Source organism: Petaurus breviceps, unplaced genomic scaffold, assembly GCF_028583685.1.
Source record: "Petaurus breviceps papuanus isolate PSGF00001 unplaced genomic scaffold, PetGlider_PUasm1.0 186, whole genome shotgun sequence".
NCBI lineage: Eukaryota > Metazoa > Chordata > Mammalia > Diprotodontia > Petauridae > Petaurus > Petaurus breviceps.
The window spans coordinates 6,914,410-6,927,911 of NW_027185798.1; the positions used below are offsets into that span (position 1 = coordinate 6,914,410).

General features: G+C 46.1%; 1 protein-coding gene across 1 annotated transcript in view; it reads left to right on the forward strand.

The window, feature by feature from the left end:
* The first annotated feature begins 417 nt into the window (after window positions 1-417).
* Window positions 418-13,502, forward strand: part of SSC4D (scavenger receptor cysteine rich family member with 4 domains) — a 29,626-nt gene continuing 16,541 nt past the window's right edge. The window contains exons 1-2 of the mRNA XM_069089170.1: window positions 418-569; window positions 9,300-9,521. Coding sequence (XP_068945271.1) covers window positions 9,410-9,521 — 112 coding nt within the window. The 5' untranslated portion in view covers window positions 418-569; window positions 9,300-9,409. The remainder of the gene's footprint in view (window positions 570-9,299; window positions 9,522-13,502) is intronic.

Genomic DNA, 13,502 nt, shown 5'->3' on the forward strand with positions numbered 1-13,502 from the left:
CTTGAGGAGGGCCTTGAATGCCAAGGTGAAGAGTTGGGGTTTGATGTGATGAGTGGCCTCCTTCCTTCCTTTTCCTGCACTGCAGGGGCCAGAGCCAGGGCAGGTCTGCCTCTCTGAAACTTGAGCTGCCTCTCGACCTCAGCCCTCCCGATCTATTTGGGATGTGTTCCTGCCTTTTGTTATCTCCCTCTCCTCCTTTGCCTTCCGTGTGGGGTCCAGGGTGCCATGCTGGAAGTGAGTGGGGATTTCCAACGGTTCCAATCCCCCACAACCCGCTTCCCCCATCTGGAGAGGCAACGGCCGGATGAGCGATTTCCTTCTTCTCCCTTCCTCTTTTTGTTTTTTCCTTCCATTTATTTTTGTAGAAAAAAAAAAAAAAGCTTTCTGTATTTCCCCCACCTCCACGCCCCCAGTCTGGCCTCCCTCAGGTGGAGAGGAAGCAGTGACTCCTGACTCGTATTGATTGATTTTTTAATCACCAGCTGTTTCTAAGGGGCAGGAGGAGGAGGAGGAGGGAAAAGGGGAAGAAGGAGGCGGAAGACAGATAAAGCTGAAGAAATCCCATCCAGGTATGGACACTTTTATTCTCTTTTGGCTAGGGGGAAGTCAAAAGGGGCATTTGCAAAGAGCTAAATTTTACTGAGCTCTTGAGGGAACCGAAAAGAAAACAAGGTTCAAGGTTCTCGGAGTTGGAGAGCTCAGGCATCATTCAGAGCTGGTCTAACAGTCTTACACCAATGTGATTCTTTCAGACATGGCGGGACCTCAAGGTCTACCCTTCCTAACCTTGTCCTAGACCAAGATGTTTCTCAATAACATCATGGACCCATTATCGCTCAATCTGGCCATGATATTCCAAAGTCCCGTGGTGGCGCCATTGGGCCAACTGCCCTGGTCATTCCTATCGGGAGCTGGCCTCCTCTTGTAATCTCGCTATCTTAGTGCTGCGGTTTCTGCCAGAGCCATTCCATAAGATTGGGTTGGGACGTACCCTGCTTTGTTGGCACCAGGAAGCTGGGCCTGGTTGACCTGGACATTGAGTCTGCTCTTGGATGAAAACGGGGGGAAGGAGGAAGTGCTGTTGTGACAGCAGGTGGAATTTGGAGTCTCAAGGTCTGGCTCTGAATCTCAGCTCTTCCATTTACTGTCCGCGTCACCTTAGACGATCACTTTACCCTTCTCTGGGCCTTAGTTTTCTCATCTGTAAAATGAGAGGGTTGGATTAAATGTCCTCAAATCCCTTCCAGCTCTGAATCTACCATGATAAAGAGAGAGGATGAACCAACTTGTTCTTCTCTGACTTAGATGCTTGATGTTTTTATCCACAGTAAATTAAGAAGGACAAGGGACGGTTATGTACAGACTTTTTACAAAAGGCCTCCTGGTCCTTCCCATCTTCCACTCTGTTTCTTCTCTTCTCAAGCCAGTAATCGGTAAGATCTTAGGGGTCGAAAGCAGGTGCTATGAAATATTAGGGAAGGGAGTTAGAATGGCATAAGGGAGAACAGGGACAGACTACTTACAACCAAGCCCACACACATACCTTGGTGGGGAAGGGAGTAGGAACGTTTCCCTCCTAAGATTCCGTCAATCTCTCCTTTTGTCATTGTACAGGGAGAGGCAGAGGTGACCTGGGCCAATCCCAAGATCATCTTCTCCCCAGTGGCCCCTGTTCCTATCTTTCCAACTCCCAGGAGGGCCCAGACGACCAGAGGAGGCGCAGGGGGTGGGGTTGGGGGGGCAGGCTCACAGAGGTGGGGGTGACACATGGAAAAGGGGACTGGAAGATTCCTGCCCCACTGCTGGAGCTGGGCACTGGAGAGGCTGGGTTCAGGCAGGAAGAGGATCAGCTGCCCTCACTCCCTCCCCCAGATCTCAGCTCCCATCTTTCAGCTATCCTCAGCTCCTCAGAAAAGAAGGGAGGGCCAACCCCAGAGGACAAAAGGCAATTATTCTGGAGGGAGGGCCTTTCCCTCTGCCAGATGAATGGAGTATTGAGAAAACAGTGGCCGGCCTGGGATCTGGCTTTCTGACTCCCCTGTAACCCAACTCTTTGTTCTACGGGGGCCTGCCCAGCTTGGCCTCAGAAACCCTTGTCCCCCTACCAAAATAGCTGGGAGGGGCAACTTCCCAGTCACACAGAGACCCCTCTTGGATGACACCAGAGTGTATTTCTCCTTCCTCTCCCCTGCTTAGAGATCAGGCAGAGCCTTCCCAGGGCCCTAAATAATACCTAGTAGTCAACCATCTACTGTCTCAGGAGGCTGGCTATCCGCCGACCTGAGTATAGGGCTGAGTGAGGAAGCCACCCTCTCTCCCGAGATCCTCTTAGATTGGCATGCAAATTAAATTCCTGAACTAGGAATCCCAGTGAAGCACCCTAGACAAATTCTCTCTGTTATTAGGCATTTTCATGCCCTTCACATCAAAGTGCCATTTCTCAACATTCCCTACAGCAACATGAGGAAGAAATATTTTCTCCCCTTTTTACAAAGGAGTATACTAAGGTTCTGGGAAGGGAAGAGATTTTCACAACGTCACGAGTTATTAACTCAATTCAACAAACATTTAAGTGACCACTGTGTTCTGGACATTGGGTTAAGTAACAGAGACACAAAGAAAGGCAAAAAACTGTGCCTGCCCTTAAGGAGTGTACAATCTAATGGGGGAGACAACATGCAAACTATTTGTGTGGTTTTTTTTTTGCTTTTTGGAAGGCAATTGGGGTTAAGTGACTTGCCCAAGGTCACTAACCCTAACCCTAATTCTGGCTAGTTTTTTTGTCTTAAGTGTCTGAGGCCGGATTTGAACTCAGGACCTCCTGACTCCAGGGCCAGTGCTCTATTCACTGCCCCACCTATCCACCCCAAACAAGACATCTTTTTTTGCTTTTTTTTTGGAGGGCAATTGGGGTTAAGTGACTTGCCCAAGGTCACACGGCTAGTAAGTATTAAGTATCTGAGACCAGATTTGAAGTCAGGTCCTCCTGACTCCAGGGCCAGTGCTCTATTCACTGCACCATCTAGCCTCCCCCAACATGTAAACTGTTAAGGAGCTAGATAAGTAATAAGCTGGGGATAATCAATTAAGGAAGGTGTTAATCATAAGAGGGACTCTAGAAGACTTCCTATAGAAAGTGGGATTTTAGCTAAGGCTAAAAGGGAACCAGGGAAGCCAGAAGGTGGAGAGGAAGAGGGGGAGAATTCAAGGAATGGAGGCATTGTGTCTGACTCTTTGTGCCCCCATTTGGACTTTTCTTGGCAAAGATATTGGAGTGGTTTGTCATTTGTTTTTCCAGCTCATTTGACAGATGAGGAAACTGAGGCAGAGTTGAGTGACTTGCCCAAGGTCACACAGCTAGTAAAGTGTCTGAGGCTGGACTTGATTTCAGGAAGATGAGTCTTCCAAACTCCAGGCCCCATATTCTCTCCAATGTGCTACCTAACTGCCCTGGACCATGAACTAGGATGGGGGTAAAAATGACACCTTTATTTTCACTAGCCTCTGAAATTTTGCATTTTTGTCCATTTTGATCTGAGAGATGGTCCATAGGCTTCACCAACCTACCACAGGGGTCTAGGACACAAAAAACTTGCCCCTAATGTGAAATTCTGCCCTAGCCCCTATCCATTTCAGGCTTCTACTTGACTGGCCTCAAGGGCAGAAATTGGAATGAGGAGGAATCTGGCCTTTCTGCCCCTGTCCCATTCCTGGCCATTGTTGTCTGTGTGGCACACACTGACAGTTTGGATGCCCATAGAACATTCCCATCCTGGGAGGGGAAGCTAGTGTTCAGAGGGTGATACAGTACAGACCAATCGAAAACACTGTGGGAAAGTGGAAAAGTATTGTTCTGGGGCCAAAGGAGATATTTTCTTTTTTTTTTTTAAGGTCTTATTTTTAAATTTTTTTGGTCTTTATTAATTTGTTTACTTTTAGTTTACAAGATTCATTTCCACAATTCCTTGAGTTTCAAATTTTCTCTCCCCCCACCCCGGCGTCATACAATCAAGTATAGTATCTGCAAATATTTTCACATTAGGCATTAGTCAGGTTATAAAGAAGGATTGTATCAGATGGAATGAACAATGGGAAAGAGGAAACAAAACCAAACAAGAAAAAGAAAAAGATCCAGTAGTTTGCTTCAATCTGGATTCAAACTCAGTTCTTTCTCTGGATATAAACATCTCTCTCCATCATGAGTCTTTGGGGTTGACTTATGACTCTGGATTGCTGAAAAGAGTCCAGTCTATCAAAGTTGGTCGTCACACATACATTGTGTCTGTAATTGTGTACAAATTTCTCCTGGCTCTACTCTTCTCACTCAGCATCAGTTCGTATAAGCCTCTCCAGGTAAATATGAAGACCGTCTGCTCCTCGTTTCTTATAGCACAATAGTATTCCATAACATGCATATACCACAACTTGTTCAGCCATTCCCCAATTGATGGGCACCCCCTTAATTTCCAATTCTTTGCCACCAAAAAAAGAGCTTCTATAAATATTTTTGTGCATATGGGTCTTCCTCTCACTTCTATGATCTCTTTGGGATACAACCCTAGAAGTGGTATTGCTGGGTCAAAGGGTATGAAATTATTTATAGCCCTTTGGGCATAATTCCAGATTGCTCTCCAGAATGGTTGGATCAGTTCACAACTCCACCAGCAATGCATTAGTGTTCCAATTTGCCCACATCCTCTCCAGCATTTGTCATTTTCATGTTTTGTCATCTTAGCCAATCTGACTGGTGAGATGTGGTACCTCAGAGTTCTTTTGATTTGCATTTCTCTAATCAATAGTTATTTAGAGCATTTTTTCATATGCTTATAAATATCTTTAATTTCTTCCTCTGAAAACTGCCTGTTCATATCCTTTGACCATTTATCAATTGGGGAATGACTTGTATTCTTATAGATTTGACTCAATTCTCTGTATCTTTTAGAAATGAGTCCTTTGTCAATGACATAGGTTGTAAAAATTCTTTCTCAATTTTCCACTTCCCTCCTAATTCTGGTTACATTGGCTTTGTTTGTACAGAAGCTTTTCAATTTAATGTAATCAAAATTATCCATTTTGCATTTTATAATGCTCTCTAATTTTTGTTTGGTCATAAAGTCTTCCCCTCTCCACAAATCTGACAGGTAAACTATCAAAGGAGATATTTTCAAGTCTTGCCTTTGATGCCTATGGCCTGTGTGACTTTGGACCAGCCTGTCTATGAAATATTAGGGGCCAGAGGTCCCAAGGGCCCTTCCCCATCTAGGTCTATGTTCTCAACCAGTGCAGCCTCATTGTCCTCAGAAGATGGGCCTCACTCTCCATCTGCCCATGGGCTAAAGAGCTTGTGCTCTTTGTCAAGGGGGTGGGACTTTGCCCCCCTCCATGGTAAGCATCCTATAGCATCTAGCATAAGGTGGACCAAAGGGGTCAGTAAAGACTTGGTTGACTGGAGAAGAAGAGGCTTGCCTGGAGACCATATATTTTCCTATATAGCTCATTCATTCATTCATATATATATTCATATAGCCCCTTTATTCCAGGCAGCTGATGGTGCAGATAGAACACTAGGCCTGGAGTCAGGAGGACCTGAGCTCAAATCTGACTTCAGCAACTTACTAGCTATGTGATCCTGGGAAAGTCCCTTAACCTCTGTCTGCCTCAATTTCCTCATCTGTAAAATGGGGATAATAATGGCACCTATCTGCCAGGGTTGTTGTGAGAATCAAATTAAGATTGCACAAAGTAGGTACTTTTTAAATGTTTATATTCTCTTCCCACCTTTATTCTTTCATTAAATACCTGTCTGACTTTCAGCCAAGCACTGCAGCTGGGCACTGGGGAATCTTCAGAGGGGTGGGCCAGCCATACCCCTGCAGGAATAAAGTCATAGACCCTTAATTGAGTTCAGGCACTGTTTCTGTTCTCAGGGAACTTGTGGTTTTCCAGGGGATGCTCCTCATACACAGATAGATCTAATGTACAGCATTGTATGGTCGAAAAGCACTTCTGGGAGGTACAAAACATGCTGGGTGAAAGCTGGGGGTTGTTTGAAGGGCTGAAATTTCAGGAATGAGGATCTGAGAAGACTTCCTGGAGGAGGTGGCATTTAAGTTGGTGTTTAATGGGGCTTAAAGGGGTTCAACAGGAAAGGAGGGGGGCAGCATGTCCCAGGGGAGATGGCTCTAGAGTTCAAATCCTGCCTCTCCTGCTTACTACTCTTGTGCAGAGAATAAGAGAGACCCAAGATCTGGATTCAAAGTAAATTTAGGTGTGGATTTATTAAGTGCGTGACTACCAGTAGTACGCACTCAAATTAGGCAGCCCCGAATTGGGGTACATAAAATGCTTATAAAGTTTAAAACCACAAAAACCACAACTGGTGAGGGGAACTAGCATAAGCAATAATGGACAGAAGCCAAGATTTGCCATTGGTTAGATCTGTAGCTCAGGGCTAATTTGGGAAGATGGCGCAAGGGTACAAGGGTGCAACTTTTCCTGGAAAGGGGTCCCTCCTAGAGCAGGGTGGAGGGTCATTGGGTAATGGGCACAGGCTAGGGTCATGTTCTGGGTAAAGGGAGTGGGGACCCTGCTTGGTCAGCAGAACAGAACAGGGTTAGGGGACTATGCCTTGGGCAATACCCAGGACTATGTCTTAAGCTATTTCAAGCTATTACAGGGTGTAGGATAGAGACAAAGACAACTACATAAAGGGGCTTAATGGTGGGCTTCAAATCAGGTGGGGTGTGATTTGGATTTGGGCACAATACTACCTAGATGACCTTGGATAAGTAATTTCTCTAGGCCTTAGTTTCCTCATCTGTAAAATGAAAGGAGGAAGGGTGTTTGATTTAGATGGCTTCCTATAGTTTTGTTTCAGCTCTAATCTGTTTTCCTATGAGGTCATTTCAGGCAAAGGTCTAGAAGGCAGATTTGGGGTGGAGGGGGGGAAGAATAGATCAGCTTGGCTGGAGCGTAGAAGCAATGTAACCACATGGACTTGTGATCATATGAATGTAGGGAGGGCTGGGTGAGGAATTCCTACCAATGGGCACCTGCTTTGCAGTCTCTAGGGGCACAGAGACATTGGGTAACTTGCCCAAGGTCATAGAGCTAGTATGAGTCAAAGGCAGGACTCAAACCCAGGCCTTTCTCAGAGGCTCTCTAATCCAACCCCCTCATTCTCCAGATGGTAAAGAGGTGCTTTGGACAGTATCCTAGGTCTAGAACTAGACGGATCCTCAAGGCTAGTTGGTCCAACTCTCCCATTTTACAGATGAGGAAACTGAGACCCAGAGAGTTCTGAATGACTTTGCCAAGGTGGCAAAAGCAGCAAGCTTACAGAATTATAACTCTAGAATTTGGCAGGGACCTCAGAAGGCATCAGGCAGAGGGTCCTTTCATCCTTGCTCCCAGGGGAATAGCCCCCAGAGATGTGTCTAGATCCACAAAATGAGTCAACATGGAAGGGCAAAAAGGCTTCCTTAAAACCTCCCAATAAAAGCAGGTTATTCCAACAAACATTGGGAAGGATCTAGAGCACTTAACCAGTCAGCCACTGGGTATTTGCTTTGCCCAAATGAGTTACCTGGACAACCAGTCATCCGAACAGGGGAAGTTCTGAGTTTACTGGGAGCTGGTATAGTTGTAGAGGGCTGCATGGAGGAGGGAGACTCTGAACTGGGACTTGAAAGGTCAGTAGGATTTGGAAGGAATCTTGATGTGGTATCCAGCTTCTTTCCACCTGCCTTAGGCCTCAGGAACTGAACAATCCTGCCCAGGCTTTATTTAGCAGCTCTCATCTAGATAATCCTGGGGGAGGAGGAGGGTGGGCATGGCAGAGGGCCGGGCTGCACTCTGACAGGGGAGTCGGGGGAGGAAGAATCTGCTCCATGGGCTGTTCCCCTGGAAGGAGGGAGTAGCAGGGACCTGAGCCCCAGGATACCCATCTAGGCAGGTCCAGGAGAAAGAAGTCTCCCTTTTCTGCCCCTGCCCAAGGGCCTGGTGGCTGTAACAGTCAGTCCACAAACATATATTAAGCACTTGCTGTGTGCCTGGCACTCTGTTTAACCCTGGAACACACATAGAAAGATCGTCCCTGTCCTCAAGGAACTTCCATTCTGATGGAGAAGCTTGAAGTAGGGAGGGAGAGATGGCCAAAGAAGAATGAATAAGACAGCAATGTTAAGTGCCTACTGTGTACCAGGCAGGTGTAGTGGATAGAAGGCTGGGCCAGGAGTCAGGAATATAGGAGTTCAGATCCAGTCTCAGACACTTCCTAGCTGTGTGACCCTGGGCAAGTCACTTAAATGCTGTCTGCCTCAGTTTCCTCATCTTTCAAGTGAACTGGAGAAGGAATTGGCAAACTACCCTGGTATCTCTGCCAAGAAAACCCCAAGTGGGGTCATGGAGAGTCAGACAGATTGGAAGGACAATGACTGAACAACACAGGTACCAAGCACTGCATTTAGCTCTGGGAATACACAGAAAGCTACAGGAGAGTGTTGACTCTCAGGGGGCTCACAGTATAATGGTGGCAGAAGACACACAAACTACTACAGACAAACAAGATGTTCTGCTGCTTTTCAGTTGTGTCCAGCTCTGTGACCCCATTGGGGTTGGTTTTTTTTTTGGGGGGCAAATATACTGAAGTAATCTGTCATTTCCTTCTCCAGCTCATTTGACAGATGAGGAAACTGAGGCAGACAGAGTTAGGTTACTTGCTCAGGGTCACACACTGGAATGCTTTGCCATTTCCTTCTCCAGCTCATTTGACAGATGAGGAAGTTGAGGCAAGCAGGGTGAAGTGACTTGTCCAGGGTCACACAGCTAGGAAGTGTCTGAGGCCAGATTTGAACTTGGGAAGATGAGTCTTCCTGCCTCCAGGCCTGGCACTCTGTCCACTGGATCCTCTCAATGCCCTATAAACAAGATATATATGGGATAAATTGGGAGTAATCTCCCAGAGATGGCATTAGCACTAAGAGGAACTGGGAAAGATTTCTTACAGGAGGTGAGATTTTAGCTGAGACTTGAAGGAAGCCAGGGAAACCAGGAGGTGGAGAAAAGGAGGGAGAACATTCCATGGAAGACAGACATCCAGTTTAAAAAAAAAAGGAAGGCAAAAACACAGCCCTGCCCTCAAGAAGCTCACATTCTAATGGGCAAGACAGCATGAAAATAATTACATAGATCCAAGTGTCTAAGGGGAAGGCGAGCCAGGGTGGGGGCTGGGGCCCTGGGAAGATTGATCACTACCAGGCAATGACTTAACTCTTCCCTCCTTGCCCTCCCCTGGTTAGCTCGGATCCCCCCAAGGCCTTGACCCCGACTTCCAGATGTTCCAGCTGTGACTTCTCCACTCCCCGGAGAGACATCTGAAGACCCTCCAAACCCAAAGAGAAGAGCAGAAATGAGAATTGGTCCCTGCCCAGCTCAGAGAAGCAGAGGGTGGAGACCAGAAGAAAGGAATACCCTTGGCCCCATCCTCCTATCTGCTCTGGCCTTTCTCTTCCTGCCATTGGGTGAGCAACTCCATCATGCCCCCACCTGTCAGTTTGAGACCCTGTTGGGGCCAATATTGGATTGTAGCTGTTTTACAAGTCGAGTACAAAGATCTCTAAGCTGATTGGTGTGTGACTATATGTGTGTGTACATACACACATGTGTGGATACATGCATATATCCACATGCATATATGTATGCACACATGCAGATATAGCCATACACACGTGTGTGCATTGTACACACATATAGATATATACATGTGTATATATGTATGTACACGCATACATATAAATATATCTATACATATATTTATATATACATATATATACATGTGTGTGTGCATGCATGCATACACAATCTTCATCTCTATCTCTCTCTATCAGGGCTTCTTTGGTGGATAGAGCACCAGATCATGAGGCCTCCTGTCATTCTCACAGCTCTGGCTGTCCAGACGGTCTTCCCTATATTGACCTGAATTTGCCCATGACTATCACAGATCTAGAGCTGAGAGGGAGCTCAGAGACTGTCTATTTCCACCCCTGCATTTTATAGAGGAAGAAATTGAGACTGATCATGACAACCAGTGTTGATGTAGCATTTTAAAATATTATCTCATTATCTTCACAACAGCCCTGGGAAGCAGGGGCTATTATTATTCCCATTTTACAGATGAGAAAATTGAGGCAAAGAGACTTGCCTGGAGCCCCATAGCTAGCAAGTGTCCGAGGCAGGATTTGAATTCATCCTGACTCCAGGTCCAGCAATCTAGCCGATATCACACAGGTAATAAGCACCCCAATGTTCTGACTCCAAAGACAATGATCTTTCCATTGGGTCATATTGTCTCCTGACCATATACCTATCCATTGCTCCTAGTTTTTTGGGGCCAAGTACAGCAAGTCATCCCTCCTCCATATGCTTTTTTTTTTTCAGTCATGTCTGACTTCTTCATTTGGGGTTTTCTTGGCAAAGATACAGAAGTGTTTTGCCATTTCCTTCTCCAGCTAATTTTACAAATGAAGAAACTGAGTAAAGCAGGGTTAGGTGACTTGCCCAGGGTCACATAGCTAGTAAGTGTCTGAGGCAGGATCTGAACTCGGGAAGATGAGTTTTCCTGTCTCCCAGCCCAATGTCTATCCACTTCAGTGCCACCTAGCTGCCCCCACATGCTAGGCCTTCAAATTCTAGAAGACAGGGGTTCAAAATGGTATATGGATAAGTAAATACAAGATCATGGGAGTGGGGAGAGGGAAGGCTTGGAGGGATCAGGGAAGACTTAGAATAATTAAAGGATAGTTTTAGAGCTGGAAAAGACAAGTCATCAGGTCCAACCCCTTCATTTTACAAAGGAGAAAACAAGTCAAGAGAGATTAAGTGAGGGAGAAGCTGTGTCAGAGTGGGTAATGTGTGCTGGACTGATCTGACACTTAGAAGCTAGCTGTATGATGCCGGCCTCAGTCTCCTCATCTATGAAATGGTAGTTATACTAGCTATGCTGAGGCAGCTGCTGCCTAGTGGATAGCCAGCTGGTCTCTGAGCCAGGGAGACTTGCATTCAAATCCCACTGCCTCTGTGACTGGTCAAGTTCCTTAAGCTTTGACAATGTCCATTCAATTCTCTAAGATTATAATTTGCAGAACGCTTACTTCTTTTGCCTTGATCAAGTGAATTCCCTCATACCAATGAAATTGTCCAGCTAAAAAAAAAAAGTTATGGTACCAACCTCCCTGTCTTGTTCTGGGGCAAAGTGTTTTGAGAACCTTGAAATTTGGCAGCTATTGAAATCAGTGGCAGCTTTGGGACCCAGTTGCCCCCTCTCCCCAGTGCTTCAGACCCTTTCATCAGCTGAAGAGGGGTGAGGCTTAGAGGGGGAAGACTGACCCTCCCAGTCCCCTGTCTGGGAAGAAGGGCTTTTTCTGCCAGAGAAAGGCAGGGAGAGTGTGAAGTCTAGGCCTGCATCATTCCTCCATCCAAAAGCACTGTTTGTTTGTTTTTTAACACCACCTACACTTGCCAATATATCCACCTCTTCCTCCCTCTCTCCAGAGCCATTCCTTATAACACTCACAAAAAACTGAATATTGGGGGAAAACACACTTCAGCAGAGCTAAGCAGCAGCACATAAACCAAGTCCACCATGGCATGGAACATTCCAAGCCCTTGTCCCTCATGTCTCCAAAGAGGGGAGGAAGGGGACTTTCATAAGCCTTGTCTTTAATAAGGCCCCTCTCCCAGCTCCACGGGCCATCACCTTCTGGGAGGTGTAGGGAAGGAGAATTCCCAGACATATTCTATGGGGAAAGGAGAATTTAGTCCTAGGGAGGGGCCCTCCTTCTGGAAGGGTGGAAGAGGTCTCCCAAAACCAATCTGTCCCAGCAGGACTCAGACCACTGCTTCTCCTTCCTCCTGTCACCATAGTGATCCTTCCTAGCAGGGCTGGGAGAAAATCTCCCATTGAACCCTGGTCTCCCACTTTGCATCCCTAAGAATGAAACCTGCAACCACAGGTCCCTATCACAAGAGGGAGCTTTGGCTCCACAAACTACACAAGATCTGTCTTTCTGCAGTTTTAGAGACAAAGGGTTGGTTGGGCTGTGGCCAGGCGCTAGTGGCCCTGGGGTCCTTCAGAAGGTATGGAGTAATACTATGAAGAAAAATAAAATTAAAATTAAAAAAGAGAGACGGAAAAAAGAGCAAGGGGGATGAGTCTATCCAATCTAAGTGCTGCTAGAGTATCCTTGTTGAATATCTTTTTTATGCTATAGTTAAGTAAACCAGCTTTCTTTAAAAGGAGGGAAGGTAAGGAAGGAAGGAAGGAAGGAAGGAAGGAAAGAAGGAAGGAAGGAAGGAAGGAAGGAAGGAAGGAAGGAAGGAAGGAAGGAAGGAAGGAAGGAGGGAAGGAAGGAAGGAGGGAGGGAGGGAGGAAAGAGATGGGGTCTTCCAGCTAGGTTAAGCAATGAAAGAGAAGGCATATGAACCAGACAGAGTTCAAGGAAGAAGAGACCCCCTCTCTTCTCCCCTTCCCTGGCAGTATGGGATCTATAGTAGGCACACTGTTGTGTGGGGGTGGGGCTGGGGTGGAAGAGAGGTAAATGGATGATTCAAGAAGGTTTAAAATCATCACTTAATTGAATTAGAGCTAGAAGAGACCCCTAGTGACCACCTAGTCCCACCCCTCCATTTTACCTAGGTAATCTTAGGCAAGTCTCTCCCTGGGCCTCAGTTTCCTCATTTGTAAAATAAAAGGGTTTAACCGGCTAGCCTCTGAGGTCCTTTCCAGTCCTAAATCTATAATCCTGTGAATATTTGAAGATGTGACAAAGGATTTCTCCTGAGTGCTCAATGACTGTGTAGGAGGCATTTGAAGTCACCTATAGAAGGGTGATGTAGTAGGACCAAGGAAAGTACCCTACCCACTTTCTTTGCTTTAAAATACCTCCCTTAATGCAGTAGAAAGATCACTTGATTTCAGGTCAAAAGACCGTATCCCTAGCCTGTGCCTTATTACCAGTGCGACCTTGGGAAAATCATTTAACTACTTAGCCTCAGTTTTCTGATCGACAAAATGGGATTGAACTAAATAATGCTGAAAGTTCCATTTAGCTCTAAATTTATGATCCCATCACCTAGGTTTGAATCTCATGACCTAGGTTTCTTACAAGCTGTGTGACCTTCAGTAAATAACTTTTCCTCTCTGGGTCTCAATTTCTTCATCTCTAAATGAGAGCTTTGCATTAGCTCTGTATATTATGATCCTCTTTCTGGGCATCAGAAGCAGTGGATGAGGGGCAGCTAGGTGGTGCAGTGAATAGAGCACTGACCCTGGAGCCAGGAAAACCCGAGGTCAAAGCTGGCCTCAGACACAACACTTGTGACCTTGGGCAAGTCATTTAACCCCAATTGCCCTGCCTTCTCCCCTCCAAAAAGCATTAAAAAAAGGAGTGGATGAGGGGAGGGGGCCTCTGAGGATCCTTCCACCTCTAGGCAGGAATGATCCT